General features: G+C 38.3%; 1 protein-coding gene across 1 annotated transcript; it reads left to right on the plus strand.

Annotated features, from left to right (window-relative positions):
* Positions 1–2,206: 2,206 nt before the first annotated feature.
* LOC141627876 (uncharacterized) lies at positions 2,207–11,240 on the plus strand. Its single transcript, XM_074441083.1, has 3 exons — positions 2,207–2,337; positions 10,080–10,433; positions 10,577–11,240. Exons 1-3 carry the CDS (start codon positions 2,207–2,209, stop codon positions 11,238–11,240), a joined length of 1,149 nt encoding a protein of 382 aa, XP_074297184.1.
* Positions 11,241–19,027: the final 7,787 nt, after the last annotated feature.

Genomic DNA, 19,027 nt, shown 5'->3' on the forward strand with positions numbered 1-19,027 from the left:
TTTTTCTATTACTCTATGATACTCTACTTTCTTGCTTGTACATTAGATGACACTAAGACTCAATACAAAGGGATGATTAACAACTTCAACACTTCTTAATCCATGCTTGATTACATCAATAATCCTGAAAAGGTAAACTAAGATAACACAAATCAAATGGGCATGTCATCATCAACCATAAGGAACCCAACAAATTCCCCCTTTGATGATGACAAGCCCCAAACGATTGTATAAGCAATGTAAACACCTTCATTCAAGATTTTAAGCAAGCAAGATCAAATCAGAGAAGGAACAATATTACCTTACCTAAGGCAAGAGCTAGAATCAAACTACCATGACAATTTTACATTGCCCCAAAACAAGATTCAAAACTAAGAAGGTTAGACAAGGCATTAGTTAATCAATATGCAAAGAGATTAAGAGCATGAGTTTACCTTTTCCCCCTCTTGACATCATCAAACGGATAGGGATGTCAAAAGCATTAGAGTGCAAATAATTCACAAGAAAACGCAAAAAGACACATGTAATCGTGACAAGGTAACAAAGTCAACATAAACATATGGATTAAACATAAGTTAACCATAGCTCACCATGGCTAAATAAAGTTTAACATACACTACCAAATGTCAAAATAACAAGTAAAGAAAATAATGTCTTAGAAGGGCACAATCAAGGTGGGGCAAAATGAAAAAGGCAGGGATAAGGGTTAAGGGGGACGAGAGTAAAAGGGATAGGCTAAGGGGAGGAAGCTTGTTCACCATCCGAGCCACTACCCAAAGGATCATCATCCACATGAGCATCATCACCAATTTCCTTTGTTGACACGAGGGTGGAGATAATATCCACCTCACCACGAATAAGGTCCACTGTGGAAGCAAGGGCCGAGATAGCTAAATCTTTTTGATGGGCATCTTGCTTAATCCAAGCACTTAACTCAGCCACGGCTTGAAGAACTTCCCGCATACTACCCGTATTCACTTGACTAGATGACCCACCCTCCGGATCCTTCTTAATTTTCACCGAGATTAATTCATCATTTTAAACTTTGATAAGCATTTTCCCCATTTGACCATCACTCATAATGTCACACATGTCCAATGACCCCAAGCTAGTACTCACTAAAAACCCATGTGTCTTGAGCACAACCGACAACCATATTCCATAGGGTAAGTGTAGCACGCTAGAAGAGGGTCTACGAAGTTTGGTCGAAATAAGATGAAAACGCTTGAACATTAACCCAACTAAGTTCACCTTCTTATGAGTTGCAATGTGATAAATAAGGTATTGTTGGGCTATGGTGAGTTTTTCCCGATCACCTGAGGGATAAATTGACCGACAAAGCATGTTAAAAATGATTCGAAGAGGAGGGGGTATTTGGGTATTACTCACAGGACCACAAGTGACGGCTTTGGGACACACGACTTGAGCAACATTAAGGGGTGAGGCATAAGGTAAAGCAACCCATGTTTCGGAGGGGAGTTTGTCGTAACCTCCGACTGGGATATCAAGGGCGGTAGCAAAATCAGATTGAGAAAGTTTAAGAGGCTTACCATTCACCTTAGCCGTAAGAAATTCACTCGATTTATCAATACGAACGGTTGCAAAGAATTGAATCACCTCACTCACAAAGACCGGTTCACGCGTTTCCAACAATTTTTCCCAACCTTGAGCCAATATCATGTCACGGACAGTATGAAAAGCAGGAGGCTCGAACCAAGTTTGGTTGTAAACCCGAGGAGAATGGATAGCTTTGGGATTCATCAACCTCTCACAATTTTTGTAGATGGAGGTAGGGAGATCTATGCTTTCAAGGTGATCCCAAACAATAGCCAAGTCCCATTTAGAGGTTAGAGAAACCGGATCTGAGGGAGAGAGGTACACCAATTTTTTCTTTGGTTGTTTTGATTTTTTCAGAGGTGGTTCACTGGGTGTGGGTGTTTCATCAGGGGAATTAACAAGAGGGTTTTCGATGTTGCTTTGTTCGATATTTTCAGAAATTGGGAGTAATTGGGATGAAGAGGCTTTTTCTTTCCTTTTGTTGTTTTTCTTCACCGGAATCGGGTCAGACTCGGCGGACTTGGTAGGATTTTCATTCAAATCAAACTCAGTTTCTTCAGTATCTTCGACATCCACCGTAACTGGTTCAGAGGAAGAGCTTGGGACAGAAGTGCTCTTCTTCCGACCTCCTCGAGTGCGACGTCCTACCATGGTGGAGATAGGGATGTCGTCTGGTGATGATGAAACAGTGGAGATCGGTGATGGTTGTGGGTTTGGTGGATCTGGGTTAGGTGAAGGAATCGTGTTTGAGGTTTGTGGAGGAAAGGCGTGGGAGATTTTGTGTGGGGGCATGGTTTGAGGAGTTGTTGTCGGTGGGTTAGATGTGACAGGTGGGGATGTCATGTTAGCTGGTTTAATGGGTATATGGGTATTGAAAGAGGTCTTGACCATGGTGGGTTAAGAGGTAGGTGATATTTGAGGGAGTTTGTGGATTTGGGAGATGAAAGGATAAGTGGATTAGGAGGTTTGGACGAGTATAGGGATAGATGGTGGGTTGAGGTAGTAAATGGCCCAATAAATGTGGGAGGTGAGGTAGTTGGCCCAACTTAAACACATTTAATTACTCGAAATAAAAACGCAAGGTAGCATATAATAAACGTAAATTTAGATATGAGGTTGAGTGATTACCGACTCACAAATACGGTGTCAATTTTTGGTCTAAAAATGATGTCAATGCACTTAGAATACTCAAGCATATATCCAATTTCAATTTAATCAATTAAGGAAATTTGTAAAACTCACACTTAAAAATCACAAGATATTAATTAACCCAATTTCTAGTCTAAATTTCTCAAAATATTCTCTTGCAAGTGGCTTAGTGAAAATATCGGCAATTTGATTTTCGGTTTTGCAAAAGATAAGTTTAATATGTCCTTTTTCCACATGATCACGAATAAAGTGATGACGAATATCAATATATTTGGTTTTAGAGTGTTGAATAGGATTTTTGGAAATATTTATTGCACTCGTATTATCACACATTAAGGGAATGGAGTCAAAAATAATACCAAAATCCAAGAGTTGTTGTTTTACCCAAAGGAGTTGAGAACAACAATGTGCCGCACTAACATACTCACTTTCGGCCGTAGAAAGAGCTACCATATTTTTTTTCTTTGAGCCCCAAGAAGTCAAGCAAGGACCCAAGAACGTTGCAATTCCGGAGGTACTCTTTCTATCCACCGTGCACCCCGCATAGTCCGCATCCGAAAAGCCTATGAGATCAAAAGGACAATGTAAAGGGTACCATAAGTAAAGATTTTGTGTTCCAATCAAATACCGAAGAATTCGTTTAACGGCTTTAAAATGTGATTCTTTCGGATTTGCTTGGAACCTAGCACATAAACAAACACTAAAGAGAATGTCGGGACGACTTGCGGTCAAGTAGAGAAGTGAGCCTATCATACCTCTATACACTTTATCACTAACATTCTTACCGAGTTCATCTTTGTCCAATTTGGACCCGGCTACCATAGGTGTATCATGAGGCTTACCATTAGTCATCCCAAATTTCTTAAGCATTTCCTTAATATACTTTTGTTGATGGATCATGATTCCATCCTTTGATTGCTTAATTTGGAGCCCAAGGAAAAATCCTAGCTCACCCATCATGCTCATTTCAAACTCCGATTTCATTAGTTCCGAAAAATATAAGTAAAGGAGTTCATTTGTTGCACCAAATATAATGTCATCAACATATACTTGTACAACCAACAGTTCACTGGACTGTTGCTTTAAGAACAATGTTTTGTCAATGGAGCCTCTTTTAAAACCATTTTCAATAAGAAATTTAGACAATCTATCATACCAACATCTTGGTGCTTGTTTTAAACCATAAAGAGCTTTGTCTAATTTGAAAACATGGTTAGGCAAGTCATTGTTCTCAAAACCCGGTGGTTGCTCTACAAAGACATCTTCTTCCAAATATCCATTTAAGAAAGCGGTTTTGACATCCATTTGGAAGAGTTTAATGCCTTTGTGAGCCGCAAAAGCTATAAGCAATCGTATGGCCTCAAGTCTAGCTACCGGTGCATAGGTTTCATCGTAATCAATACCCTCCTGTTGGTTATAACCTTGCACCACTAGTCTAGCCTTGTTCCTTACAATTTCTCCCGAGTCATCAAGCTTGTTGCGAAAGACCCACCTAGTACCAATGATGGTACGATTAGGCGGTCTAGGGACTAAGTGCCATACCTCGTTTGTTTTGAATTGATTGAGTTCTTCTTGCATAGCAAGCAACCAGTCTGCATCAGTCAAGGCGACTGTTACATTTGAAGGTTCAATTTGAGAAAGGAAGGCATTATTGGCACAATACTCATTGAGATGAGCGAGATTGTTGAGGGATGATCTTGTTCGAATTCCCGAGTTGAGATCACTTATAAGATTAGTGAGTGGATGAGAGCTTTGATGTTTCCACTTCTTTGGAACAATGGTTTCTTGTTCCCCCTCAACAACATCAGTCACAGTGACTGTTTCTTTTGGCCTGGAAGGATCTTCATCCTCACTTTTTTTGGGTTACATCGCGATTCTGGAGGTGGAGGCAACGATCGTTGGTCTTTGCTTCCAGAGAAGAAACAAAGAGAGGTGCTACGTGTTCCCCCTGAGTTGCTGATCTCCTTTGAAGGTGACAGTCTCTGTGTCTGTTGCAATTCAGTGCTGGGAGCTTCTTCATCCGCGAACACGAAGTCCTTTCGAACAAGACCAATCTCAAACTCATCGTCATCGCTATCATCATCATCATTCACGTTTTGTACCTGTCCAAGCATACTAGATTCATCAAAAATGACATGAATGCTTTCTTCAATTAACAAGGTTCGTTTATTGTAGACTTTATAGGCCTTGCTATGGTCGGAGTACCCAATAAATACTCCTTCATCACTACGTGGATCGAACTTACCCAAGTTGTTTTTACCATTGTTATGAACAAAACATTTGCTTCCAAAACATCTAAAATATGAAATGTTGGGTTTTCTTCCACGTAGCGATTCATAGGGAGTTTTATTCAATATACTCCTTATCATGACACGATTATGAATGTAGCAAGCGGTATTTACCGCTTCGGCCCAAAAGTTCTTAGGCAACTTACTAGATAATAACATTGTTCTAGCCATTCCTTCAAGGGTTCTATTCATCCTTTCAACCACACCATTTTGTTGTGGGGTTCTAGGAGCCGAGAAGTTATGGTCTACATTGTCATCACAATAAGCACCAAATGATGAGTTTTCGAATTCGGTTCCGTGATCGGTTCTCATTGAAACAAGTTTTAAACCAAGTTTATTTTGAATCTTTCTTAACCAAATTAGAAACTCATCAAATGTCTCATCCTTAGAGCTTAGGAAGAGTGCCCAAACGAACCTAGAGTAATCATCAACAATGACACACACATAACGACTACCACCTCTACTTCTAGTTCTCATTGGTCCACATAAATCGATATGTAAAAGTTGCAAAGGTTGAGATGTACTCATAATTCTTTTGGATTTAAAGGAACTTCTAACATGTTTACCTCTAGCACATTCATCACATACTTTATCAAAATCAAACTTTATATTAGGAATGCCTTCAACTAAGTCAAGTCTTTTAAGGGTATTAAGAGTTTTTGTACTAACATGACCAAACCTTTTATGCCATAACCAAGGATCATTGTTCATTACACTCATGCAAGACATGGTGTGACCGGATAGAGAGTTCAAATTAGTTAAGTAAACATCTTTGACACGTCTTCCTTCGAGTATTAGTTCATTAGTAGTGGCATCAAATATTCGACACACATTAGCACTAAATTCTACAAAGTTACCCTTATCACAAAGTTGAGAGATGCTAAGGAGATTATGTTTCAAACCTTTGACAAGCCGCACATTGTCGACACAAAGTAATGATGACTTACCAACTTTTCCAATGCCAATTACTTCACCTTTCTTGTTGTCACCAAACCTTACCGTGCCACCATCATATGCTTTAAGTGAGAGGAATTGGCTTCTATCACCTGTCATGTGACGAGAGCATCCACTATCCAAGTACCAATTGCGGCTGCCTCTCACCAAGCCCTACACAAAATTAGTTTTTGAGTTTAGGAACCCAAATGAATTTGGGTCCCTTTTTGTGATCAACATAACTTGTGGTGTCTTTCTTAATGCTCATTTGCTTTAATGTTTTGGTATTCTTGTCAATGTCATCAAACCGTTTTGTACATCCATTGAAAACATGACCATTGTCACCACAATAATTGCAAATGATGTATTCGGGAAGACCCACGTATTTCCTTCCTCTAAAATCAGTTTTAGGCTTCTGGATGCAATAGTCGATCCCGACTGTTCCATTTGAACCCCAAACCAAAGAACTTTATCACATTTCTCGGTTTGATTCGTGAGGAAGTTTAACACGGTTTGACTTCCTTCCCATTTTTCAGTGATGTTCTTAGCATTAACAAGTTCATTGGTCAAGTCATTGACACGTGAGAGAAGATGCAAATTCTTTTCTTTTTCTCTCTTGAGTTCATCATTGTTAACACTTTATATGGACAATCTTTTCTCAATAATGAAGTCATGGGTGTGGTTATTGAGTTTAAACACGAGATATATGATTCTTTCTTTGGAATCTTCATATTTAGATGTCATCTCGTCAAGTCTTTGGTTTAGATCAACGATTTCATCGGATCTATGATGAGGAGAAGACCTAGAAGTGCTACATTCGGGCATACCTTTTTGAAAGAAAGTAAGCCTATCATGGAGGACTTCTATTTCATTCTTGAGACAAACAACCTCACCCTTAAGACACGTGTTTTCATTTTCCAAACATTCAATCTTTTCTTTAGACTTGTCTAAATTCTTGTCAGAAGCAACAGTCTTAGACATTGTTTCTCTTAAGTCTACAACTTCAACTACAAGGTCATAGATCTCATTCTTAAGAGCATCTTTGTCCTTCAAAAGATCATCACGTTCCTTGGTTAGTGAGGAAACTTGCATCACCAAGGTAGTGTTGACATTTTCAAGGTCAGAGACGTCCGTGGGTGTCAACCTAAGACGCTCTAGTTCTTTAGTCAAATGTTTGTTTAACTTGTTGACTCTTTTAACTTCATCATATGCCTCAGAGGTGACAGTGACACTGTCTGTTGCTTTCAGTTCATTTTTCAGATTAAAGTTCTCTTGAGCAATTTTCTCAATCTCATTTTGCATTACCTCGAGTTTATCATTTTGAAACCTACACTTATCAAAAAGTTGGTCAAGAAGCTTACATACTTTCTCTTTGGAGTAAGTTCTAGCCTTGGCCTTTAGATGATTTACCTCGTTGTCGGAATCGGAGTCGGAATCGTCGGGGTTAGCCATGAGGCATCTTAAGTGTTCAAGTTTTGAGGTTTTTGAGACTTTTTCTTTACCATGATTTGCAAGGCACATTTTAGCCTCAAGTTCCTCCTCGATGAGTTCCTCATCTTCCTCGGAGTCGGACATTCCCCAAATAGCACTCATGACTCGATGTTTATAGTCCTTTTTAACTTTTTCTCTTCTTTCCTTTGATTTGATTTCTTCCCACTTGGGACATTCTTTAATTTGGTGAGTTTTATCATCACATTTAAAGCATCCCACGGTGGAGTTAGGTCGTTTCTTAGGAAAGCGTTTTTTCGAGTAATTATTAGTGAACCTTTTGTTTCCTTGTCCATTGACCAACCCGGCTAGATTCCTTGTGAACATAGCAAACTCGTCTTCCTCCTCATCTTCTCAATCACTTGGAGAGGATGTGAGGGCGAGACTCTTTCCCTTTGATGACTCACTAGAATGCTTATCGAGGTTAAACTCGTGAGCCATTAGTGATCCCATTAGTTCATGAAGAGATAGGGTTGACAAGTCTTTAGCTTCCTCTATGGCGGTGACTTTAGGTTGCCATTTAGGGGTTAGACTACGAAGGATTTTTCGAATGATGTCCTCGGACTCGAAATTCCTTCCTAGACTTTTAAGCTCATTAATAATACAAGAAAAACGTGAAGAGAAACTATTTAAGGACTCGTCTTTTGACATTCTAAACATCTCATATTGTTGCATGAGAAGGTCAATACGGTGTTTTCTTACTTGGGACGTCCCTTCATAGGCAAGTACAAGGGAATCCCAAATAGATTTTGCCGTAGGACATCCGGAAATACGACTAACTTCCCCCTCACCAACACAACGTTGAAGAATCGACATTGCTTTGGAATTCTTTTCGGCAAGTTTGAAGTCGTTCTCATTGTAATTTCTTTCCTCTTTTGTCTTGGTGAAACCGTTTAGAATATCGGTTTCCTCAATGGCAAGAGGTCCATTTTGGATGATGTTCCAACATTGATAATCGATACTTTTGATGTAATGTTCCATTTTGAGTTTCCACCATCCAAAATTCGAACCGGTAAAGACCGGGATCTTGGAGTGTTTCCCGGAATCCATTACCCACGAATCAAACTCTAAGGCGATTAGCCTCGATCAAGTGCACGAGGCTCTGATACCAATTGTTGAGTTTATGGATTCAAGTACCTAAGAGGGGGAGGGGGTGAATTAGGTACTATTTAAAAATTATAACTTCAACTTTATTGAATTAAAGTGAGTTACGAGGACAAAAGAGATGAGAGGATACTTTGAATAATATTGAAAGACTAAACAAGTATCACGATGAATGTTTGCTGAAGTATGAAAGTAACAATCGTTCTGACTGTGGCTATTTGTCTCAGTTTGTGGAATACGATCTGCAGACCAAATGTGACAAAGATGATGAATGTTACTTTCAAGGTTTAGCAAAGCAAAACAAACAAACAAAATAAATTGCAGCGGAAATAAAGTAAAACAATTGAACACGAGATTTTTGAATTGGTTCGGCAAGAAACTCAAGTGCCTACGTCCAATCTACCTTTTTATTGCTTTCTTTTTGTGATCTACTCCGACAACTAAAAGACCCTTACAATAAAAGACACCAACCTACTCCGGTTGTAAAGCTAGTACAAGAGCTACTCCGTTCTTATGACAAGCTAACTCGCAACCTACTCCGGTTGCCAAGAGTTAAAGACTACTCCGTCCTAAACTCTACTAACACACTTAGAATGTTATAGGATCAAGTTTCCACTAACATATTCTTAGCAAAGAATAGAGATGGACAACTTTTACAAGATCAACAATTCTTAAGTAAGAGAGTTTAGTATTATAAAGTAACAGTAGCCACGACTGTAACAACTTGAATACTTTTAAAGGTTTTTGCAAAGACACACTATTTTTAAGCTTTAAAAACAATTTGCAAAGTTGGAAAAATTATTTCAGAAAAGTCTTGGGATTTTATGAAGGAGAGGCACGCCTTTTATAGAGGAAATGGGTGAGGAGGTTGCTAGGGTTTTGAAGGGTCAAAGACCACACATGTGAAGGACATTTGCAACCACCCAAAACTTGCACCAAAGAGGGCTCTTTTGCAAAGGCAAGAATAGAGAAAGAGTGTTTGAAAGATATCCTTAAAAGCTCATGCAAATTCAGAAAACAAAGGATGTGAGACAAGTCACATGATGACAAGTTAACACAAATATGGCAAAAAGCATTTTTGGTTTTCTAAAAGACCAAAGGGTTGAATTTGCATAAAGAGGAAATATTTTGAAATTAATAATAATTCAAACCACTCTTTATTGAAGACCATCTCCTAATAAAATCTGAAGTTTTATCTTTGAAAAATAAGAGTCACGTGAAAGCTTTTTGAAAGATAAAAAGGACTTCAAGTTTTACGAATTGTGGCAACAATCCAAGCAGCTGTTCACTAATGAAAGCAACAGTCGACTTGACTGTTTCTATTACTCTATGATACTCTACTTTCTTGCTTGTACATTAGATGACACTAAGACTCAATACAAAGGGATGATTAACAACTTCAACACTTCTTAATCCATGCTTGATTACATCAATAATCCTGAAAAGGTAAACTAAGATAACACAAATCAAATGGGCATGTCATCATCAACCATAAGGAACCCAACAAAAGCCAATTGTGAAATATGTTAAAAATCATCAAAATGCTTTAGCAATGTTCAGGTCTCACTCAGATTTAGAGCTACTAAAAGTTGCGGAAACACGATTTGCTAGTCACTATATACTGCTTAAGAGGATTTTGGATTGTAGAGAAGCTTTAGTAACTTTGGTTTGCCAAAAGAAATGGAAAGATTGGCTAAAAAAGGGAGACGAAAACTCTCGGAAACAGGGTAGTGAAATTGCTGAATATATAAAAGATGAGAGCTTTTGGGACGATGTAGAAAGTGTTCTAAAAATTTTGGAACCTCTTTACCATGTATTGAAGTTTGCTGATGGTGAAGGTCCTCTCATGGGTGAAATATATGAAAAAATGGACAATATGCTTGGAGAGGTAAAGGATGTTATGGCTACAAGCAGGTATCTTCATACTTCATAAGCCTTTATAGCACAATTTTTCATTGCCTTATATCTGTAAATCACACTGCAAAGTTTCAGAAAAAGAAACAGGCTGCAAAATTTCATTGCCGTATGTTTATTACTCACAAGTAGTTTTTATGTAGGTACTCTTCTGATTTTGATGCAATGGCACATCTTATTACTGAAAGATGGGAGAAAATGAATGTTCCTCTTCATTGCTTAGGATTTGCCTTAAATCCTCGTTTCTACAATGCTAAGTATCTTATGTCCACTGCTCCCGGAGGTGTTAAAAGAAAGGCTCCTAACACCGATAAAGAAGTGGTTACCAGAGTAATGAAAGCTTTTGAAAAGTTTGCTACAAATTCTTCGGAGGAGGTTAAACTAAGAGAACAATTTGGACAATTTCACATGAAAATGGGGTTATTTGGTATGAAGGCAGCCCAAGAAGATGCGCTAATAATGGACGGTATTACTTGGTGCTCCTCATATGGTGCTGAAACTCCAGAGCTGGCTCAAATTGCGATTAAAATATTATCGCAACCGATTAGTAGCTCCTTGGCTGAAAGAAATTGGAGTACGTACAAGTTTGTTCACAGCGTTGTTAGGAATAGGCTAAATAATGTACGAGCAGAGAAACTTGTCTTCATCCACTCGAATCTCCGCCTCCTATCCCGATTTACAGCTGAATACAAGACCGGAGAATTTAAGAAGTGGGATGTCGAACCTGACGATGCGAGTTTGGAGGATTCATCAGTTCAACTTCAAGACATGACTTGGGAGAGATTGGACATCACCCATAATGCTTAATAATTCAAGCAAGAGTTCAGTGGGCACCAAGGCAGCAAGTCAGCAACTACTTATTTATTTCTAGCTTTTTCATTTATCGAACTTTGTTATTTTTATTTAGGTACTTTGGAGACTTGTTTAAAGTAATTTTATCAAAAATAAGTATTTTGCTAAAATAATTTTCGTATTTTATTCATTTTGTAGAGTAGGCGAATTGATTTGAATTAGCGAATTATGATTTCCTTTTGCGAATTGGATTCGACGAATTACCGAATTTTAAAGAATTGTAATTCGCCAGCGAATCGAATTCGCTAAATTGAGCGAATCGCGAATTAGAATTAAGAAAGCGAATTGAACGAATTGCGAATCCGGTAACCCTGCATGGTTCAATAATAAGTGGACACGGCCCACTACTTTGCTCAACGCTTCTCAATGCGTCAACAGGAAATCGTTAGAAACACAAGGAGATTTTAGTAGTAAGAGAGAGTACTATGAAATTTTATAAACTAGTTTTATATCCGTGCAAAAAATGCACAGGTTATAATAGCAGGCACTCTCATTAGATACATAAACATATAATTGAGCGTGATTAAGTGTTCAATACAGTGACAATAGAAACAGACCATATTTGGAGATTCGAATATTTGATAAATATATTAGATAATATACAAACGTATTTTATTAGAATTATATTAAAGATATTTGACATGTTAGACCCGTTGAATATATGTAAATTGCAGTATTTTATGTAAATGGTGACATTTTTACTTATGTTTTAATATAAGTAATTAATATAGGAATAAGAGATATCAACAGGAATTGTGTTGAGCAGAGAGGGTAATTAAATAGAATAAGAAAACATGGGGGGACCTACATGTAAAAACTCAGCAGCCAATCAGAAACTAAGAAAAAACTTAGCTTTTATACTATGTAGATTGTAGATTCTTGGACATCCCAAAATGAAACCAAGGATATTTTATCATAGACGTGTTTATTATCTAAATCTAAAAAATTGCAGATCAAATTTGGCAGCACCCAAACAGTTGAAAAATAAACCTGCCAGGCTATAAAGAAAGAAGGATGTCAAAGTACCGGGAGACATTGCCACTGCTGCCATTGATAGTCAGAATAGCACCATATATAACCAACACTATAATTGATAGGGTGGATGCTGCATTTAGTCCACCAAAGAACGCTCCTGTCACTTTTTGTAACAACCAATTGCTGGTGTTAAAAGATGCCAAAGACTGTAAATTAAAATACTAATAAAATCCGGGAAAAGAATGTAAGTCACAAGAGTAACGCACAACCTGTGTGAGTCCTACGTTTAATGTCTCATCCACTTTCTCAGAGCACCATTGAATCTTAAAGGACCTTACTGCACGGAAGGCGCCAAAAGTTTCCTGTAGAAATGTGCATTACAACAACAACAACATCAGAGCCTTAATCCCAAAATGATTTGGGGTCGGCTGACATGAATCATCCTTTCGTACCGTCCATGGGTGAACGCACACCTCAAAATGCGAATAAAAAAAGGGAAGATGAAAAACAAAAAGGAAGAACGAAAATGTAATGGAAAGTCAAGGTAAACTTAGAGGTTTTAAAATCGAATTCCGTCTTTCTTTTATAAAAACTTAAAATTTAAATCGAGAGAAGAGATTAAAACGATTTTTAAAAACCGAAATAGAGTTAAGGCTCCGGAAAGAACCATGTAAAATCTATAAGAAATTGGTTGGTGAAAAAGTGTAATAAAGGAGAGAAAAATAAATAATTTAATTTTTAAATTAAACAAAAAACATTAAATCTGTAAAAAAAAAACATCAAATACTAAAAATCCACATGTATCCTTTCCCTCCATTGTGTCCTCTCCGTCACCATACTCTCCTCAAGCCCCAGAACTCTCATATCGTGCTCTATCACTCTCAACCATGTCTGTCTCGGTCTTCCTCTGCCTTTAGGGACCTTTTCTGTTCTCCAAGTCTCCAGCCTCCTAAATGGTGCGTCCATAGGTCTCCTTCTCACATGGCCAAACCATCTTAGCCTGTTTTCCATCATCTCGTCCTCTATTGGCGCCACTTTTACCTTTTCCCTAATCACCTCATTCCTTAACCGATCTTGCCTTGTATGTCCGCACATCCACCTCAACATGCGCATCTCCGCCACACTCATCTTTTGAATGTGACAATGCTTCACGGCCCAACACTCGGAGCCGTAAAGTAGGGCAGGCCTAATTGCCGTGCGATAAAATTTTCCCTTTAATCTTTGGGGCATATCTTTATCGCATAGAAACCCTGAAGCCCTCTTCCATTTCAACCATCCCGCTTTAATTCTGTGAGCCACATCTCCATCTAACTCCCCATCTTTTTGAATAATAGATCCTAGATATCTGAAGAAATCCGAACCCTCAACAACATTCCCATCGAAAATAATACTCCCCGCCTCTGTCGATCTCAACCCCGCCACCTTAGTGAACTGACACCTCAAAAACTCGGTCTTACTCCCGCTCGGCTGAACCCACGAGTCTCTAAAGTCTGCCTCCACAATTCCAACTTTCTCTCCACCCCCTCTTTTGTCTCATCAATCAACACAATATCATCAGCAAACATCATACACCAAGGGATGTCGTCCTGAATATCCCTTGTCAACTCATCCATAACTATAGCAAAGAGAAAAGGACTAAGTGCGGAACCTTGATGCACCCCGATGGTAATAGGAAATTCTTCCGTTCTCCCAACATTAGTGCGAACACTTGCACTAGCTCCCTCATACATGTCCTTTATGAGGTCAATATATTTTCGCGACACACCCTTTCTCGCCAAAGCCCACCAAAGTACTTCTCTTGGGACCCTATCATATGCCTTTTCCAAGTCAATAAAAACCATATGTAAGTCCTTCTTCTTGTCCCGATGGTATTCCATCAACTGTCTCATGATAAAAATCGCATCCATAGTCGATCTCCCGGGCATAAATCCAAATTGGTTTTCTGAGATGTCTACACATCTCCTAAGCCTTTGCTCGATAACCCGCTCCCATAACTTCATCGTATGACTCATAAGCTTAATTCCCCGATAATTGGAACACTCTTGAACATCACCTTTGTTCTTGTACAAAGGGACAAGAGTGCTTCTCCTCCAAGCCGATGGCATCTTGTTGCTCCTCCAAATCTTGTTGAAGAGCATGGTTACCCATTCGATCCCTTTCTCCCCGAAGCACCTCCAGACTTCTATGGGTATACCATCCGGTCCCTCTGCTTTCTTTGACCCCATCTTCCTTAACGCCTTTCTAACTTCACTCTTTTGTATTCTACGCACAAATTCCCGATTCACCATGCTTGGTGTTACCTCTACATCCCCAAAACCTTGTTCCTGATGTCCATTGAATAAATTATCGAAGTAAGAACTCCATCTAGCCTTTATTTCGTTATCCTGAACGAGAACCTTATCGTCCATATCTTTCACACACCTAACTCTCCCAATATCTCTCGTCTTTCGGTCTCTTATGCGAGCCAGTTTATAGATATCCTTCTCTCCTTCTCTCGTGTCCAACCTGGCATACACTTCTTGGTTAACTTTTGCCCTCGCATCCCGTACGGCCTTTTTAGCGGCTCGTCTAGCCTCCTTGTACTTTTCAAAGTTCTCATCACTCATGCATTTCCCCAGAACCTTATAGCATTCACGTTTAGTCTTTATCGCTTGTCTCACCACATCATTCCACCAAGATGTGTCCTTACTTGATGGTCTATTCCCTTTAGATTCCCCTAACACCTCCCTCGCCAAATCCTTTACAACATGCTCCAATTTATCCCACGTTGCATCAATATCTTTCTCCTAACAATCCGACCAAATATCGCTCGTTCCAACCTTATCCAAAAATGCTTGTTGGGTTCCCCCTTGTAGCTTCCACCACTTGATCCGTGCCTCACCGATTATCTTTCTCTTCCTCAAGTCTCTCTTACCCCGAAAATCAAGAACCACTAGTCTATGTTGTGTTGCGGCACTTTCCCCGGGTATGACCTTGCAATCGGTGTACTCTTTCCTCCACACATTCCTTACCAAAAGAAAGTCAATCTGACTAGCATTACCTCCACTTCTATAAGTCACCAAATGAGAATGTCTTTTCTCGAACCAAGTGTTCATTACACCCAAGTCATATGCCAAAGCAAAATCCAATATGTCACTTCTTGCTTCATTTCTCTCTCCGAACCCAAAACCCCCATGAATGTTCTCAAAGCCGACTCGACTAGTACCCACATGCCCATTGAGGTCACCACCAATGATCAATTTCTCTCCAATAGGGACTCGTTCTACAACCTCTTCCAAATCTTCCCAGAAGGCTCGTCGAAAAGAAGCATCCAAACCTACTTGAGGTGCGTAAGCACTTATAACCGTCACCACCTCATCCCCGAGTACAAGCTTAATGCTCATAATCCTATCACTCTTTCTCGATACTTCTACCACATCATCAATATAATCTTTATCAATGACAATACCCACTCCATTACGACTTTTGTCTTTACCCGTGTACCAAAGCTTATAACCCCAAGGCGCTATCACCCTTGCTTTATCTCCGGCCCACTTTGTCTCTTGTAGACACATTATATCCACTCTCCTCCTTTTCATAACCTCCCCTACTTCAGCTAATCTCCCTGTCAAAGAGCCAACATTCCAAGTACCAAAACGTAACCTACTACCCTTCCTAAAGTCATGTCCTGATTTCTTTACCCGCTCTTGACCTTGCTTCCTAGATCCAAACCTATTTGACACCACACCCATACTTCAAGGTGGCGCGCCGCTTTTGGGCGACGACCTAACAACCCTTGCATATTTTTCACTACACCCGGGTCTAGAAGATGTAGCGCACCCTTGCCTATTTGACACCACCCCCAGATGTAAATATGGCGCGTCGCTTCCGGGCGACGACCTAGCAACCCTCACATACTTTTCACTACACCCGGGTCTAAGAAGTGCAGCGCGTCGCTTCTGAGGAGACGCCCCAACGATGTTAAAATTCCGATTCATGTCCATAAAATGTGACTAAGTTTTTATGCTGGCTGCCACAGACCTACCGCAACCCTCCTCCTTTATCCGGGCTTGGGACCGGCAGTGAATGCCCGAAAACACACACACAAATGTGCATTATGAAATGATTTTTCAATGCAAAATGAAAATACTTCTACAGCTCTTCAGGTACCAAAGAAAGATAACACCAGCTCAGAAAAACTATAACTAAACTAAATGCTACCAGTATATCTTATCTTTAAGTTATGCCCCAATGGACCTCCCGTATGTATTACTCCCTCCACCCTTTTGATCAGTTTTCATTTGACTATAGCGGCCATACAAATACAACTTCCTCCACCGCCATTTATCTCAATTGACTAAGGTGGCCATACAAATACAACATTGACCTTTTTTTTAATTAGCTACGGGCAATTTAAATCGGTAATGTGATAATTGTCGTTTTTATTACTCAAATGAGATATATTTTACATCTATTTCGTTATGTATTATGTTTGAAGAACTCAGTGGCCAAAGTAAAAAAGACTTGAGTATTTGACCGCCAAACCAGGACAAATAAGAATGGGATGTAGACAGTAACTTTTAATGCTAATGGATCAACAAACCTATGCAATTGAAGAAGCTGCTGCAGCCGCAGCTTGAGTTTTGTGTGAAAGTTCACGGAGAAAGCGAAGGAATTTCCATACAGCAACAGAAATTGGAGGCACAACCACCGAAGCCAACACTGATCATGAATAGATGAGAAACTGATTGATATAATCATCATAATATTATATAAAAACATTGAATGCTCAATAACAAAAGAGTGCAAATCTTCTCCACAAACAAACTAATCTCGTTCCTAACTTGAAAACCAATAAAACCAGAGGAAATTTAAAAACTGACCACAAAGACAACAAAAAAATACCAGCTTACCATAATCATCCTCTTCGTTGACGATGAATGTGAGTTCAACTGTCATCCAAACGCTACTTCAAAGCTTGCCCGATGTGATAAGATACAATAAACCCATCAAACAAAATAAATAAAATCAAAAGATCAATTAACAAACCCATAAATCAAATACTTTCGATTAGGTTGCCATCTTTCTTTGAGGGAGTGGAGAGACGGCGAGAAAAAGGAGAAACAGAAAAGGTGTGTAAGTGACGATGTAGATGAAAATGAATGGAGGAAAATGATGGACTTGCTGTAAGAAGATGTGGGTAAGAGTGAAAGAGGAATGAAGGGCGTGGATTGCATTAGGGAGAATAGACGGTTGAGATGCGGGAGAAGAGTTGGATGGTTCTAGAGTTGGGACTGTTTATTAGAAGTGGAACTGTTCATTTGTGAACAGTGTCAGGGCTTTCTCAGTAAGGCCATGTTCTTTCTGGCTTTTTAGAGCTGAGCTGAATTGAATGGAGCTGAACTGAACTGAACTGAATGGAGCTGAGCTGGGCTGAACTGAACTGAATAGAGCTGAGCTGAACTGAACTGAACTAAATAAAGCTGAATTGAGCTGAATTGAACTGAAATAATCATATTAATATTAATAATAATAATATTTAATATTATTGTTATTATCAACTATAATAATACTAATATTCATAGTATAATACTATTTATATTCATACTAAAAATTTTAAGAAAAAAATTATAATATTATATATGAATAATCATAAATTATAATAATGAAAAAATAGTAATTTTTAATAATAATATTCTTAATAACAATAATAAATAATAATGTCAATATTAATAATGATATTAGTAAAAATAGTTGTTTCGAATAAAAACACTCAAGTAAGAGTTGCTCGAATCCGGGTCGGGTCAACGCGCTCCTCTCAGACGATTGCACCTCGAATCTATGCTTGCTCTCTCCGGATGGATCTTTTACGCGTAACAAATAGGGCCTCGAAAGGTTCGCAATAGGTCCTTCTCTGATGCCTTACGGTACTGGTGGATAGTTGAGACCTTGCTTGAAGCTAAGGTTTTCGTGCCCTCTCATAGTAGCTCGAGTAGTCTTACTTCTAGAGAGAGGAAGTTGTTGGTGAGAAGTATTTTACCATTGATTGGTCAATAATGAGGTATTTATAGGTTTCTATGTGTACCTCAAATGATGGCTTGGAAAGCATGGTTACCATATTCGCTATGAATACGCCTTTACCGATTCGCGATTAAACTTATAGAAAATGTGTGATATGTATTTTTAGTAATCAATTTGATAGAATTCGCTTTTAACGATTCGTGATTCGTAGGGTATCAAGCGAATCCGTAACCATGTTTGCAAGCGTGTTGACTTGTATGATCCCGTATTGGCTAGTGGGTCAAGTCGGTTGAGCGTGCCCCGTCAATAATATTAATAATAAATGTTATTAATTTTAATAATAATACCAATAATAATTATAACAACAACAACAACAACAACAACAGTAATAATAATAATAATAATAATAATAATAATAATAATAATAATAATAATAATAATAATAATAATAATAATAATAATAATAATAATAACATTAATAACATTATTATTCACCACAACAACAACAACAACAACAACAACATTAACATTAATAACATTATTATTCATTTTAATAATAATATTCATAATAATAATAGTAATTATTATAAATAAATTATTATTAACATTATTATTAATAATATTATTAAATATAATAATAATAATAATAAAGAATAATAATATTAAAAAATAGTATTATTGATAACAAAATTAATAATAACTATTAAATTTAAGATGAGTAAAGCTGAAATGAGCTGAACTTAATGGAGCCAATCGAATCGAATCGA

The sequence above is a fragment of the Silene latifolia genome, chromosome Y, assembly GCF_048544455.1.
Source record: "Silene latifolia isolate original U9 population chromosome Y, ASM4854445v1, whole genome shotgun sequence".
NCBI classification, from domain to species: domain Eukaryota; kingdom Viridiplantae; phylum Streptophyta; class Magnoliopsida; order Caryophyllales; family Caryophyllaceae; genus Silene; species Silene latifolia.